The 14,473-nt window shown below is 41.0% G+C and overlaps 1 protein-coding gene across 1 annotated transcript in view; it reads left to right on the top strand.

Moving 5' to 3' along the window:
• Positions 1-410: 410 nt before the first annotated feature.
• Positions 411-14,473, top strand: part of necab3 (N-terminal EF-hand calcium binding protein 3) — a gene marked incomplete at both ends in the record, with an annotated part of 33,074 nt that continues 19,011 nt past the window's right edge. Inside the window, 3 exons of the mRNA XM_079157152.1 lie at positions 411-542; positions 5,887-5,911; positions 13,969-14,077. Of these exons, the coding sequence (XP_079013278.1) occupies positions 411-542; positions 5,887-5,911; positions 13,969-14,077 (266 nt within the window). The remainder of the gene's footprint in view (positions 543-5,886; positions 5,912-13,968; positions 14,078-14,473) is intronic.

Below are 14,473 nucleotides of genomic sequence, written 5' to 3' on the forward strand. Positions count from 1 at the left end.
CTTTAAATCCCAAGTTGGTGTAACATTGAAAGATGACTTGTCTTTAATGCATAATGTGTTATTTACATTATCAGAGGCTACGGATCATTTGGTCCTGATGAAGTTAACGCTCTGATCCAGATGCCCGGCGCAGATAAACGAGCCAATCACAGCGGCTCCAGCAGGAGGGGGGAGGGGGAGGGGGCTGTGATTGGCTGGCAGCTCCGCTCGGGCAGCTCCGCACAAAGTTGCAGAGCATCTCCGAGTCCCCGCCCGCTCTTTGCCTTCACTTGGTATCTGTCTCACCTGCAGCCCGCCTGCCTCTCCTCCAGACTATACCGCCGCTACTTTTCGTCCACCTTCCCCTCCCCCCCCGTCAACAGTTTAGAGCCATCCGCCCGATCGAGGTGTGTCTCTAACGCGTTTCAAAGATGCTGGCATGTACGGAGATGATCACAATGTGCCTGCAGTCGGCCAAACAGAAGCATCTTCTGGCTCAGCAGCAGCAGCAACAGCAGCCGCAGCAGCACAGCGCCGGACAAGGGCTTACTATCTTTCATGATGTGAGTGCATCGCCTCTCTTACTCTGTTGCCTGCATCACCGCACAAAGTGGTGTTTGTCCATCAAGTTATTACATCTGTCAGCTATTTACTGTTCTCAATGTTGTTCTCAGTGTCCTGTCGAATAGGCTAACTGTGTAGAGTGTGTAGAGTGGTAATACCGACTTTTTTTTCTTTTTTATTCCATAAAAGTGAAAACATAAATGTTTTATCAATCGTTTTTCTCGTGTGTGTGTGTGCGTGCGTGCGTGCGTGCGTGCGTGCGTGCGTGCCAGAGGAAGAGCTGCAGCTGCTGCCTCTGCATGATAAATTAAGCTCTCACAGTGGGACAGGTTTAGGGACTGCTGGGGGTTCTCCTCTTTTTGTTGCACACAGACATGCTGCACAAACACTTCTCAAAAGTGTTATGCAACAACAGATACCACACACACACACACACACACACACACACACACACACACACACACAGACAGAAATATACTTTTTTTTGTTTTATCAAAAGAATCACATTAATATTTCTCACAAGGCAGGGCTGGGCAGTGTATCAATATGACATATCGTGATATGAATATTGTCTTAGATTTGGGGATATGGTAATATTACATACGTGTTGTAATATTGTACTTTCCAGGTTTTCCAGGCCGCAGCATCATTGGCAATTTGAGGAATCGCAGTTTTTGTCACTTCCTCGTTAGCATCATCTTTCAGCACCTTAAGGTTGTCGCTTGGCTGCATTCCAGTAAAGTGATGTCATTCTCTGAACTTACCAGACTGCTCTAGCCGCTCTATGAGTTGCCTTTTCCCACTTCGTCATGACATCCACATTTAAAAATCAAAAACCTCCTTGTGGAAATATTTATCAAAAGCACAATATCGTACAATATCGATATCAAGATTTTTGGTCATAAATATTGTGATATTTAATGTTTCCCCACGTTGCCCAGCGCTATCCCGAGGTACACACTCACACAGACACACCTATCCCAATTGGAGTTTAAAATAACAACACCCACTGCCTGATTCACCTGCAGCACTGCAGCAGAAACTTTCCATCACCACAGTCATTATCCATCCATCACATACTGTCATGTTCTGGGTTAGTAGGCCAATGATGTGTCCAAATCAGAGCTCTTACTAACTGACATCTCTCTGTCTATACTCTGTCACTAACGCTGCAGTACACAGACAGCCTTGTCTAAGCGAGGACACATCACGTTTGGCAGAATTGTCCGTGAAAACGGAAGTGCCGCCTCATTTAGTCTTCAACCTTGAGTTGTTTTTGTTGTTGTTGATTTTAGCCTGAGAATATGCCATTTGCATGGTATTTCCACCAGTCCCCACAGTGTGAGGTGAGCTAACAGCTGATACATCTAAAATGAATATGTTGTGTGCCCTGGAGCAGAAGGTTTAAAGCAGATCAATGGTGATTGATTTACACAGATAATGCCAGTGCATGAACTTCATTATTGCAGTGCACACATTGATTTTCAATGGTCTACTGGAGATTACCTTTTAAAAATGACACACAATTACTGAGTAGATGGGGATAGCGGTCCTTGTAAAGAATATTGTAATTGTTTGAAATCATCAGACCAACCGATCATAAAAACATGCATGCAACAGAGAGAGAGAGAGAGAGAGAGAGAGAGAGAGACAGAGAGAGATCAATACATCAACAGGGGGTCGATATTGAGTCCTTTACACATGATAATGAGCCAGTTAGTAATGTTAGAGATGCAGAGATTCATAGTATTTGACTAACATCTCCCAGAGTGAGTGTCAAAGCAATGCCTTAAAAAAAATATCCTGTTCAAAGCAGGCCAGGGATAATTAATGATGCCGGTCATTGAAGGTGGTTTTATCATCTAAATTGATGCTTTTTCTTCTTCTGATGCGTTTGCTTTGTGCATCCACTGGCTCCTCATTTCTGAGGCTTACTCCATCATACGCACTCGCTCAGATTTTCTCGCGTCGCTGTCCTCCCTTTCATCTTTTCTCCCTCTGCTCTTGCTTTGCTGCTTTTGAGCTGGAGAAACAACCCCCCCCCCCCCAAAAAAAAAAAGCCCCAACAACAACAACAAAAAAACATGGCATGTGAGGAAACAGAAGGAAAGATTCATCTCAGTAAATCACTTAGAATCTCCGAGAAAAATGGCACATAGAACATACTCAATAAAATATGATCACGAGCTCCTGTTTCAAACGCATCTAAACAGCTCTGCACAAGACAATGTGTCAGCAGAGCCTGAGAGAACCCTCTGTCTTAACACCGGCCACCACCACATGAGAACAGCAGCACAATGGGAAGCATGGTGTGACCTTTTTTTGGGGGGGCTCACTGTAAATGATGATGTATTGTAAGTCTCCACTGAATCAAGCAGGAGAGGGGGGGTAAATGCAGCTTAAATGTGTAACAGTGCCGAGGAGGGGAAAGAAAAAGACTGCTGCTCCATTCATGCAGTGAACATGGTGGGTCAGAATGTTCTGCCCTAATGCTTTTATTAGCAGTATTTCACTTTATTACAAAACGCAGACAGTAATTCGCAGCTTTAAAGTCACCTTGGAGTCTAGACAGACGAATCAAATACAGAGCAATGAGTGTGTTGTGAAGTGGTTTTCAAAATGACCTGCGTCTGGTTGTTAGTCAGGACTGAAGCTGTGGAGAGACAGACATTGACAGACAGAGGGCAGAAGTGCCCACCGTGAGCAGGTTGACCTATGGGAAATGAAAGTGAGGGGCAGGTTCTGCTGTTATTAATAACCTGTAGGTCAAAGCTGACAAGCACGTCAGTCCTGACCGCTGCCTAACACTGGAAATAGAATCGATAGGATAGAACAGATCACACTTCTTCATTTTAATGGCAAAGCTTCCTTGCAAAAGTCTAGCTTTAATCATACAGGAATTGTATTTTGTGCCTCTGATTGATAAGTGATTGCTGAACAAAAAAAAAAGAAGTATAAACGAATAGGTTGAAACTAAACAGTGGTTTAAAATTCTAGTTTTAGATTCTGTTTTTTCCGCAGGTTAACTTTGTTTTTGTAATTGAAATGTTAACTTTTTGAAAAGACATCTCTGCACAATGTGGACTTTGGACAATTGTGTTTTATTCCTTCTCTTTATTATCATAATTTTAGCCATCGACAACAATGTAGCCACCAGCTTTAATGTTGCCACATTGGGTCACAGGGACTCCAGTTGACAGGGATTCATAATAAAGCAGGTTTCCTCGGTTTAGTCCAATTATCTAACCCACTTATTGAGCAGGAAAACAAAGCTGGTCGTTAAAACTGTCAACTGTAAACACCTATTTGGTTTTCAAGAGCTACTCCAACTTTGATCCACCGTACTTTAGTTGCCTGTGTGCACAGTTTAACAATCCAGTGGATGATTATAATTGGCCTTTTGGGTGCACTGACTGTTTTTTTTCTAGAAAAATGGTTTAGTGATTATGGTTACACTGGGGACTTATTTAAAATCTGCAGGATATATATATATAGACTCAGTTTTTCTTTCTTTAAACTGCATTCAAGTCTTTTAAACCATGTTGTGTGTCACATTTCTGGAATTGGAAACTGGAACTTTCTGCTGTTGACCAGGAGGCACCCCCTCATATGGTCAGCAGTAAGCCATATTGTACGGATTTGTGTCTTTTTCATGTCAGCCAACAAATTGCTCTCCCGGTGTTAGTCACTCGCCCATACTGAAGTTATTCTGTTGTTGATCTCAGCCAATCTGTGTCAAAGTTTATTTTCATCTGCCTTGAAGCAAGGCCGTGTTGTTCATTTACTGTCATTTGTGGTTGTGAATGTTTAAACCTTTTTTTTTTTTTAAATGGGCTTTTTATCATCCGACACATCGTAAATTCAAACAATAATCCCTGCCGACTCCAGACCAGTCATAAAATCAGAGTAGCAATGATTACACTGTTCATTTGTCATCAGCGACAGATCCTCCAAAGCGTGTTTTGGCTTTGCTTAAAAGTCGACCAGTCCTTGTCATAGTCCTCTTTCTTCAGGGGTCCAGGTCCTGCACCATTTATCATTCAGAAACATCGTCATCATACTTGTTATTATCACAAATGTCAACCGTCTTCAGCGTTGCAGCCTCCCCTGCTAATCATCTCAGAAACCCCCCGGTGAGAATAGAGCGACAGGAGCCAGACCTAATAGTGATTATACATATGTCAATAAATTGAACAGCACACAAACAACACATTGATGTCATTACAAGTTTAGCTGACAGTTCATGTATCGGCGTGTGTCAAATGACAGCAGGTTGCAGCAGCAGCTTAAATAGGCCTTTTTAACTGCACATTTCTAGAGTTGTCAAAGCAGGAAGAGCACATGTGTAAATAATAACACTAACAACGCCTCTGTTTAATTTAACTATGCTTCTGAATGAGCCAGTATGCATGCTAGCACGGCACGTGACTGTGATTCCCCCCCCCCCCCCCCCATCGTTAATGTTATCACTTGCACCTGTGCTTTCCCCTCTATGTCATGTGAACATGTCTTTCGGTGAAAATGGTCTGTTGAGTCCCGTATGGGTGGAGACTGGAGAGGTGGGGTTACAGCTTGCAGTTGCAGCCGCTGGCCAGCGCATACAGTTAGCTGCAACAGGAGCAGCTGTAGTATAGGGACTGATGCTTGGAGTCAAGCTTTTAAATAGACTGCTCTGCTCGGAGGTGGTTAGTGCTCGAAGAGAGCAGCTGGCCTCGTGTTCCTGCCTGAATCCGTACTCTGGGCATTATCGATGACTCAAGCTGGTGGCCATTGCTCCTCTGTTAATTGTTTATTTTGGAACCCCATCCCAATAACTACTCTTCCATATTCAAATACACACCATAATTGACAAATGTTTACACCTACAGTATGTACAGTAAATTACGATACAATACAAACAATATCACCATGACGCCCAGCTCAATAGAATTCAATCGAACCAAACGTTCTTAATTCCAAACATCTCAGTTTGTTTTGCTTTTCCTCTGAGCCGCTTCCCTGACCGAGGCCCCTTGCAACATATTGACTATGAAGCCTCTTTGCTCTTCGACAGCAAATTGCTGTTCACTCCAGAGGTGATAATTAAACCTGTTTTACAACTGACACTTACTATAAACTGGCATTCAACCTTGCATGACATCCAGAGTGTTTGTGAATGCCCTTGTTCACATGTTTCCGTTTGGTGCAGCAGAATAATTTACCTTCATCAGCAGACGTCAAACATCCATTATGTTTTTGTTTTTTTCATCATTCTTAATAACCCGTACCAAGTTATTGCAAGAACCTCTTTAGTGATGCTTGGCTAGAGGTAATAACCATCTCCGCCCTCCTCTATGTTTTCAGATTTTCCGCCGAGCAGACAAAAACGGTGAGTAAACGCATTTTCTTTGCTGATGAATAATTTGTGACAAAACGTGCTTGTTGTTTCCCCACATTCTTCGACTTGTTATTATGCCTCAGATAATCTGGGCGGAGAAATAAAAGATTTGCATGAATGACTCATCAAGTAAAGCTCCTTTCCACCTCACGCACCAAAGAGTTTCTCTGCCCAATTAAAAATGATGCTAAGATGCTGGATTGTTGCCACTGAGAATGTGTCACACAAATAAAGCACGTCTCTGTCAGCGTCGACACAGATGACTGGGTGCTGTTCACAAATGAATATGAGTCATGTTAAAGCAGGAGGAGCCAAGTTATCTTTTTAGCTGTGAATCACTAATAATATCGCTTTATTTGCCAATATAAACAAAACGCATCTTGTTGTAAAGTATATACTTTGACTAACACATTTTCCTTAAATTCATGCTCAATATGTTTAGTACCTTAAAGCAGGTAAGTGGGAGTTTTGGCATTTATGGACCGTGCAATTTGTGGTTGTCAGATCAAAATGATTGAAAACAAAAATGAAAATAAGCCATAAAAGGTATTGTTAGCAATCGGAAACAAAATAAAAACGATTAAAAAACACGAAAATTAAACTGAAATGATATTGCCTGGTTACAAAACTAATAATAAAAAAAAACTACTGTAAAACTAATCATTAATATATGAAAACTAAAACAAATGTGCTCTGAAAACTAAATACAACTAAACTTATATTACACTGAAAATAAAAACTAAAAAAATTCGAAACAATTATACCCTTTTCCTTTTCACATGCCCATTCCCTACATGTCCTACAGCAATCACTGTCATCAGGGGATTCAGGCCACCTGTGTCTAGTGAGGCAGTGGGTGGAGCCATCAATTAGTTGATTTAGTTCCAAAGTTAATCCCTAACCAGGTTTTCCCTAACCAGGTTCATGTGTTGGTGCAGTGTGTACTAACCTCTGTGATGTTTGTTAGGATCAGGTTTCAGTGGGATTGTGTTGTACCTCCTCACATGCAGGGGTTCAGTTGGCAGCTTGCTGCTTTACTTCAGTTTTATTTTCACTCTATTTGCTCTTTTTTAATTTCCCTGGGACTGTTGTTCTTCTCCTCTGTTTCATTGGGATGTTTGGTTTATAAAACCACCACCACCTTTTTCTGAATCAGCAAAGTCAGTAAATGGCCTGATGCATGTAGTGCAGTAAAAAGTACATTACTGGCTTCCAGAATGTAGTGGAGTAGAAGTATAAAGTAGCATACAATGAAAATACTCATGTAATTTAAGTATTTGAGTAAATGTAGCTGTCACTACCGTGTCCACCACCGTCTATGTGCACTAAAAGTCATGTCCAATTTAGAGGTTTTTTGCGAACAAAGAGTCTCTGACTGTGTCAGAAATGTAGGACCTAAATTCTAACCATGTGACTGCTGTTATGATTTTGTCTACAAACCAATCAATCAGAATATGGCATGAAATGACACAGAATACACTGGCAAACTCCAACATTATAAGCATCCACATACTTGTACTGTAGATATCACACTGGCACTGTATACATAATATATATATATATATATATATATATATATATATGGTGCCATTCTTTTGTGCTACAGTACAAAGTCCAGGCAATACAGTCATAAATTGAAATATCTTTACTCAGAATGTATAGCAACCAGGATGTCATTAGTCCTGTAGAATGACTTTTATTGCAGTGTCGAGGGGCCTTAAGGGTACAGCAGGTTTGTTAGTTATGGTGATCAAACCGTAGAAGCATCACAAGGGATCAAACGGAGTATGTTGAAGTTACAATTTGTCTCAATACCCCCTGGATCCTCTTCCACTGCGATGTATCATCAGTCTACGATGTAAAAATCATTCTGGGAATGTGAATTAATTGCTTTTTTTGCCTTTCCTCAAGCTGTCTCATTTTATTTTACTTGGCTCATTGTCTTGCCTTTGCAGATTTAAACAAGTCCCAGCAAATGTGACAGAACTTGATTATGCACTATGAGCTGTTCTGATCTCAAAAAAGGTTTTCTTCAATTGAAGAGCCAGTACTCCAGAGTGTGTGTTTGTTGGTCATTGACTCCTTTTTTTTCTGTGTTGAGACTATCCTGCCGGGATGATGGCACAAAATGATCCCATGTTGAACTCATGCGTAGACTGTGCTGCTGACATTTGTTAAAGTTCATTGAATTTAGCATCATACCAAGGCGCCTCACACACCTAAACCCCTCCCGTAGCTGCCAGTAGCTCCTTACAGGATGCTGATTGGTCCGGACCACTGTGGTACGGACACAATCGAATCCGCTGTCAGATTTTTATTATGATGAGCTCAGTTCAGACGTCATCACTGCACCAGTCGTGGAGAAAGGATGGTGGGGAGAGGAAGAGGAGCGTTAATATTAAAGGAAATGAACACCACTGAGATTATAGACTGAGTAATGTAATATCAACAAAATAAAGATAAGGTCCATAGCACTACAATGTGTCGTCAGGATTTTATAAGATGTACTTTTACAAAGCCATTTGCCATTAAAGTTTGTTGTGATAATTTGACAGTATTGAGTTAAGAGGTTGTTCCACTGACCTCAAGGGGCCAAATAGAATGAATTAGTACCACCATAAAACTTCATTCCTGACCAACCAATCCAGATAGATTTTTGTACTAATCTGGTCAGTAAACCCCTGAACTACTGGTTGCCTTTTGAGATGTTTGATTTGGGCAGTATAAGTCAAATTGACTTAACTTACGGAGCTTGCATGTCTACAAAACCATCTCCATATCAACTGAGAGAACTCCATCCACTGACAAAGACGGATAGAGTTGAAAGCTGTAGAAGAAGCTAGTGAGCGGACATTGAGTTTCTCTAAGATAAGAGCCGATTGTAAAGAACTGTGAAGAATTCAATTAAACCCAGTTCATGTTCATCGCCGGTTTGTGGTCCAAGCGTATACTTTTAATGGTTTAAAAGTGAGCCCCCCTACATAACCGTCACAACCTAATTGGCAAAATGGTCACAGATCAGCAACCCTGTTTGAAATTGTTATGCAGATTTAAAGTTTAGTTTTAACAAGCAGGTCAATCTATACAAAAATGAACTTCAAATGTACTGGGGAAATGATGTTCTTTATCCTGATATTCATATTTCCCATAAATATAGAACACACGTTCCAGTGTGATAGCTGAAGAGATCATGTCCTCTTTTTCTCCTCAGCTTTTAATGAACCTCGCTTCTTTCCTGACAGCAGCTCCAACGTGGAGAAAAAGACCAGCGAGCTTCAGACCATTAGTGAGTGGTGGAGAATCGAGAAGCAGTATGATATGCCATCTAAAAGCAGCGCCGAGGCTTCAATCAGGATATGGATATGCAAAGGCAGCTTATATCACAGATTTCCCCACAGATGGCCTGGTGGAACACATCTTATGTAGAGCATCAGTAATAAGAATACCAGAATCTGCAATGGTCTGGGTGTACAGTAGTAGAATAGAAACAAGACCCAACTCTCTGAGCAATGCTGGTTGCTTTTGAAGCTGTGATGCATTTATGGGAATTTATAAACCACTTAGGAGAGGCAGCAATGGGACTAACCTTTGGAGCGATAAGAGCGCGGCCTACTTTGTGCCCTACTTTACAGGACTTCCTCACTTACTCATTTGGTTCGTGTTGACTCTGGTCTTGTGAGCACTTTGTTGAGAGTATTTACTTTTTTTTTAAAGGAGAAAAGGCCACACAAGAGCTGTCTGTGTCCTGCTGTGTTGCAGAATAAGCACATTTCACCAGCCTAAGTCTGTCTATGGAAACATTTTTCTCACCTTGAAATTCTTCAGTCATTTTTTTTCTGCCTGAGTATTAAAAAGCAATTTATGCACATTGCTTTTGGCTCAAGTATGATTTATAGCTACCTTTATTTTGCTGTATTAATAGAATTGCCTGTGAAGCAATTTGTTGTATGACGCTTTGACTACTTAGATTTTGGTTCCATTTAAAGGAGGATATCACACAGTTAGAAGATGCCTTTCTTGCTGTGCACATGTTCTCTTCCACATCTGTGCTCTACGCACTGGCGGTTTGTTGTTTTTTAGATAAAACAACTGGTTATGGTTAGGTTTTAAGTCTCATTTTTCCTTACTGCTTTGGATTCTAGTCATCAAGGTGTGATGTTTGAATTATTTCTTGATCCTATGAATCACTAAGCATTCAAAATAAAGTATTGTTTAGCCTTTGAGCTTTTCTGTGTTTTTTTTAGCATTTTCAGTCAGAAACATTCTATTTAAAAATAAAAAGAAACAGCGCTTGATAACATGAAAAATTAACAGTCGAGAAAATGAATAGTTTTAGGTCTAATTTTCAATGAACAAGACATACAAAGGTATTTTGTTTGTTCAAGTAGCTCCTGTTTCCTTTCAAACCAGGTCAATGACATTTGCTGATGCAGAGATATGATTCATTTGCGGACTATGATTGAGTTATTTACAAGGAAACTTGTTTTGTTCCCTGAAAATGGTCCAGGAATAGCTTCACATTAACCGGGAACACGACAGGAGCAATGCTTCAAAGGTTATGTTCATAATGTACATAATGTGTATATTAGGAGTGTTATTGGAAACTGTGATCTACTTAGAGAACCCACATGTGTTCCTTTTTGTTGGGCCATGCATGAATGATTTATCAATCTCGAGGCATCAGCTGGCATTTGGGTTGGGAATCTGTTTACTAACTGATTACTGTGGCTGCTCTGATAGGACTGTCGCAGGATGAATAAATGTAGTGATACGTTTGAGACAAATACAGTTTCAAATGCAACGCTACATGACATTTTCTGAGTGTACGCAAGCTGTGAGGGAGAGAAAGATGAACTGTTTAATTTTGGCAGCTTTTGCTTCACGAAATGTTTATCAAAGTACATCAAAATATCAATTCTAGAAATCTCCCTTGACTCTTTCTGGTTATCAAGTGACCTCATATGGGGTCCAGACCCCAAAACATGAGAAACTATTCTGTGAAAGACAACAAATCTGTGCAGAACAGTGCACCCAATACAGGCCTGGTGATAAATAATAGAGCTGCTTAAAGTGTCATAAATGATAAACATCTCTTCAGAATGATGCTCGACTGAACAAGGATGTCCTATTTGGCAAATAAGCGCTGCATCAATTCCTTCATCCTCCCATCCTCCCTTTTGTCATCAAAAGAGATGCGAGGATGCATACAGATTGAGAGGAGGCCAACAGGTTTGAGTCTTGATGTAGCAAACACATAATCCCCTTATCTGACGGTGGATCCTCAAGTTTCTGATGCTTTTAATGCCATCCACCTGTCACCACCATCCCTGGAGGATCTGGGTGAGATTAAAAGCAGGATTGCTGTTTGACATTTAAAGGACCAGCGTGTCGGATTTAGAGGCGTCTTGCGGTGAGGTCGCAGATTGCAACCAACTGAATAACCCTTTGTTGGAAGGGACAATCAAACCTGAGACTTTTACTCAGGGGACTCAGTTGGTGTCCAGTGCAAAACCCCAAAATGTAGAGACTTTTACTGACGACGTTATGTCATGCGACGCTATAGGTCACTGAGTCACATGACGTTAAGTCTGAAGCTTACGTTACAAGCGCACTTATTTTAAGCCAAACCATGATCTAAACCCAACCGCCACCATTTCACAACGTTAACCACGTGCAAACGCGGAGCGTTGAATACTGCACGAAAAGGCTTCCCCTGGTGACAAGGCCCCTTAGAGTGACAAGTATGGATCATAGAGCTTTCTAATAATAGAGGAAGTAAGACACATAGATGCCCAGGGCAGGCTTGTGTATTTGTTGCAGCCATCCCCTGTCATGAGGAAGACATTTGACCCAGAACTGTCAAAGTGAATATTGAAGAGACTGCTGGTAGTCATCAGTCATCCATCAAACTCATTATCAAGAATGTCACTTCTGAGCATAACTGCTGCCTTGGCACCGCAAATGTAGGAATCCTTCCAAATGCAACACTCCGAGAAAGGACAAATATGTGGAGGGGTTTTTAGTCTCAGATCCACAAACTAACTACAGATGGCATCAAAATTAAACTGCATTAACTGAGTGTAAAAGGCATAAAAAAGTACGATATTATTGCATGAAAATAGCTTTCCCAAAAAATCTTGTTATAAAATATACAGTTAGGATGCTTTAGAGCCATTTATATAATGGATAAATATTTGTTAATAATGTATAGTTTGCTAAGGATGCTTTATAGCGTCATTATAAAGGATGCTTTAGGACGAATAATGACTGCAGTCAGCTTCTGCCTTCTTACCGTGCTTATAGTGCATAATATTGCTGATTGGGTTTTGCTGCCATTTCAGTAAATGATGAAAGCAAAGAACATGGACTAAAGAGTTTCAGCACGTGTTCACCGTATACTTGTACTCCCAGGCTTAAGTGGGCATTTTCAAGAAAAAGATGGAGCCACACTAACAGGATTGCCTTCACCTTAAGAATGAACATAATGTTCTCCTTGTGCCCCAGGACAGTTCAGTCTGTTCCCAGCATGCACAAAAGAAATGACCCTTCATGGCTCAAAAATACAAATCATTCGCAATGTGAACTTTGTAGTCTGTGAACATGTTTTTATATTTGTTATTTTGAAGGACGGGCATTGAAAATTAGTAGTAACTATTAAATGCTCCACTTTATTGGACAATCGTGCAATTATCTATGTTTATTGCATCTGTCCCTTTCAAATAAACAATACATGAAAATGGAAAAGACGATCTGAAAAAGAGAGAACACAAGACAAAGTGCCAGCACTTTACACATTCAGAGGTCAGAGGTGATGATGAGCGGCGTCACAGAGGCTCCAGCTGAACAGATGGTCTTCAAGCTTGCCCTTGAATTTTCAGCTCTGCTGTGTCAGCCAAGTGGCGCTCCATGGCATGTTAACCTGCTCTCATTTTACCTCGTCTTTGTGTCGACGGGGTCATTATTTGGGTAGATTGCTCAAGTCAACAGTGAAGTGTGAAGCCAACAGTCGTCCTGCACTCAGAGGGCAGAACACGAGCGGTGATGGTTCCTTAATGGGTGCAGCAATGACATGGCTGGAGGACTTTTTCTGTCTCAGAGACAGCTACTGAGACCCTCTGTGACAAAATCAGTCTGTTTGTCGGATTCAGTACAGTCCTACGCATTTGTCTGTGTGTCATCTTGACCACTTTATCACTCTGTGCATTCACGCGTTGACTGACTGAGTGTCCAACTCATACTTCTGATTGCTCGAGTGTCTGTCGTGGCTCAGGAAATATCCACAGACTCCAATCTATCGGTTGGTGTGGACTCTCGTATGAGGACTGAAACATCTAGCACTTTCTCTCTGCCAGACTAACTGCTGACTGATCTATAATCTTTGCCAGTAGACAGACTGATACAGTCGGAGGCTCGCAAAGGAGCTCTTCTTCACAGACGACAACCGAGCTATTCATCTTCATGCTGCTGATTTTTCTGTGCCTTGTCTGTCACAACAAGCTGTGCTCACAGCTAACTAGTTTGAATAGAGGGAGAAAAAAACCCCCAATCTGCTGACAATATGTGGCCCCTTCCATGTTAAAGTTATAGTTTGTGGAATGTTTCTGCACAGTTGTTGTAGTAATACAATTTCAGTGAGACAGGATGTCATCATCTTATACATCCAGCATAACATTGAGATAATGTTTGACTTCTAAGTTAAAGGGCATGCCACTAATTAGTGCTGTAGAAATGATAAAATAACAATGAATTTTGTACTTTGTACTTGATGGGTTGATGGGTTAATTGTTATAACCAAGACATAAATGTCAAACTCGCTCTGGTTCCAGCGCTTCGATGTGGGATCATTTACTGGTTTTGTGTCTTTTTATGTGATTGTAAATTGAAAACATGATTCGCGTGAGAATGTTTTTTAAAGATCAAGGGCCGATTATTAGCACTTTACGATCTAGAGGCCACACACCCATGTTACACCCCCTTATAATTAGTATTATTTGTAGTTATTTCTGTACTGATGTTGGCCTGTTCTTGTGTTGTACTCCGTGTTTCAGATGATGGCAAGCTGTCATTTGAGGAGTTCAATGCTTACTTCGCGGATGGCATCCTGACTACCGAGGAGCTGCAGGAGCTTTTCTTCTCCATAGATGGCCGACAAAATAAGTGAGTTTTTGTTGTTTAAAATTAGCTCTGATTTCAATCCCTCATGGTGAAAAATGACTAATAGTTGTTTTGTTCTTTTATTTCTACAAGTGCTATATTAAATGTGTGCCTTTCACAGTTAGAAAGAAGCAGAAAAAAAGACTGAACAGCAAGTGTCTGAGGCTCAAAGACACAGTTAATGTGTTCCTTTCAAGTCATCAGTTACAGGCTAAATGTCTCACAGCTGGAGGGAGTCTTGAGTAAAAAATGAGCCCTGCAGCCAAACTCAAGCAAGCTGAATGAATGTTTACCCCCTTCCTTTGGACATCAAATACTGTGGACTGTACCAGCCACTTCAAAACCTACTCGCCCGCAATTTCAATCAGAGAAATGCGCCTGAGGGTTGCTGCTGAAATC

The sequence above is a fragment of the Pholis gunnellus genome, assembly GCF_910591455.1.
Source record: "Pholis gunnellus genome assembly, chromosome: 3".
In the NCBI taxonomy this organism is placed as follows: Eukaryota; Metazoa; Chordata; class Actinopteri; order Perciformes; family Pholidae; genus Pholis; species Pholis gunnellus.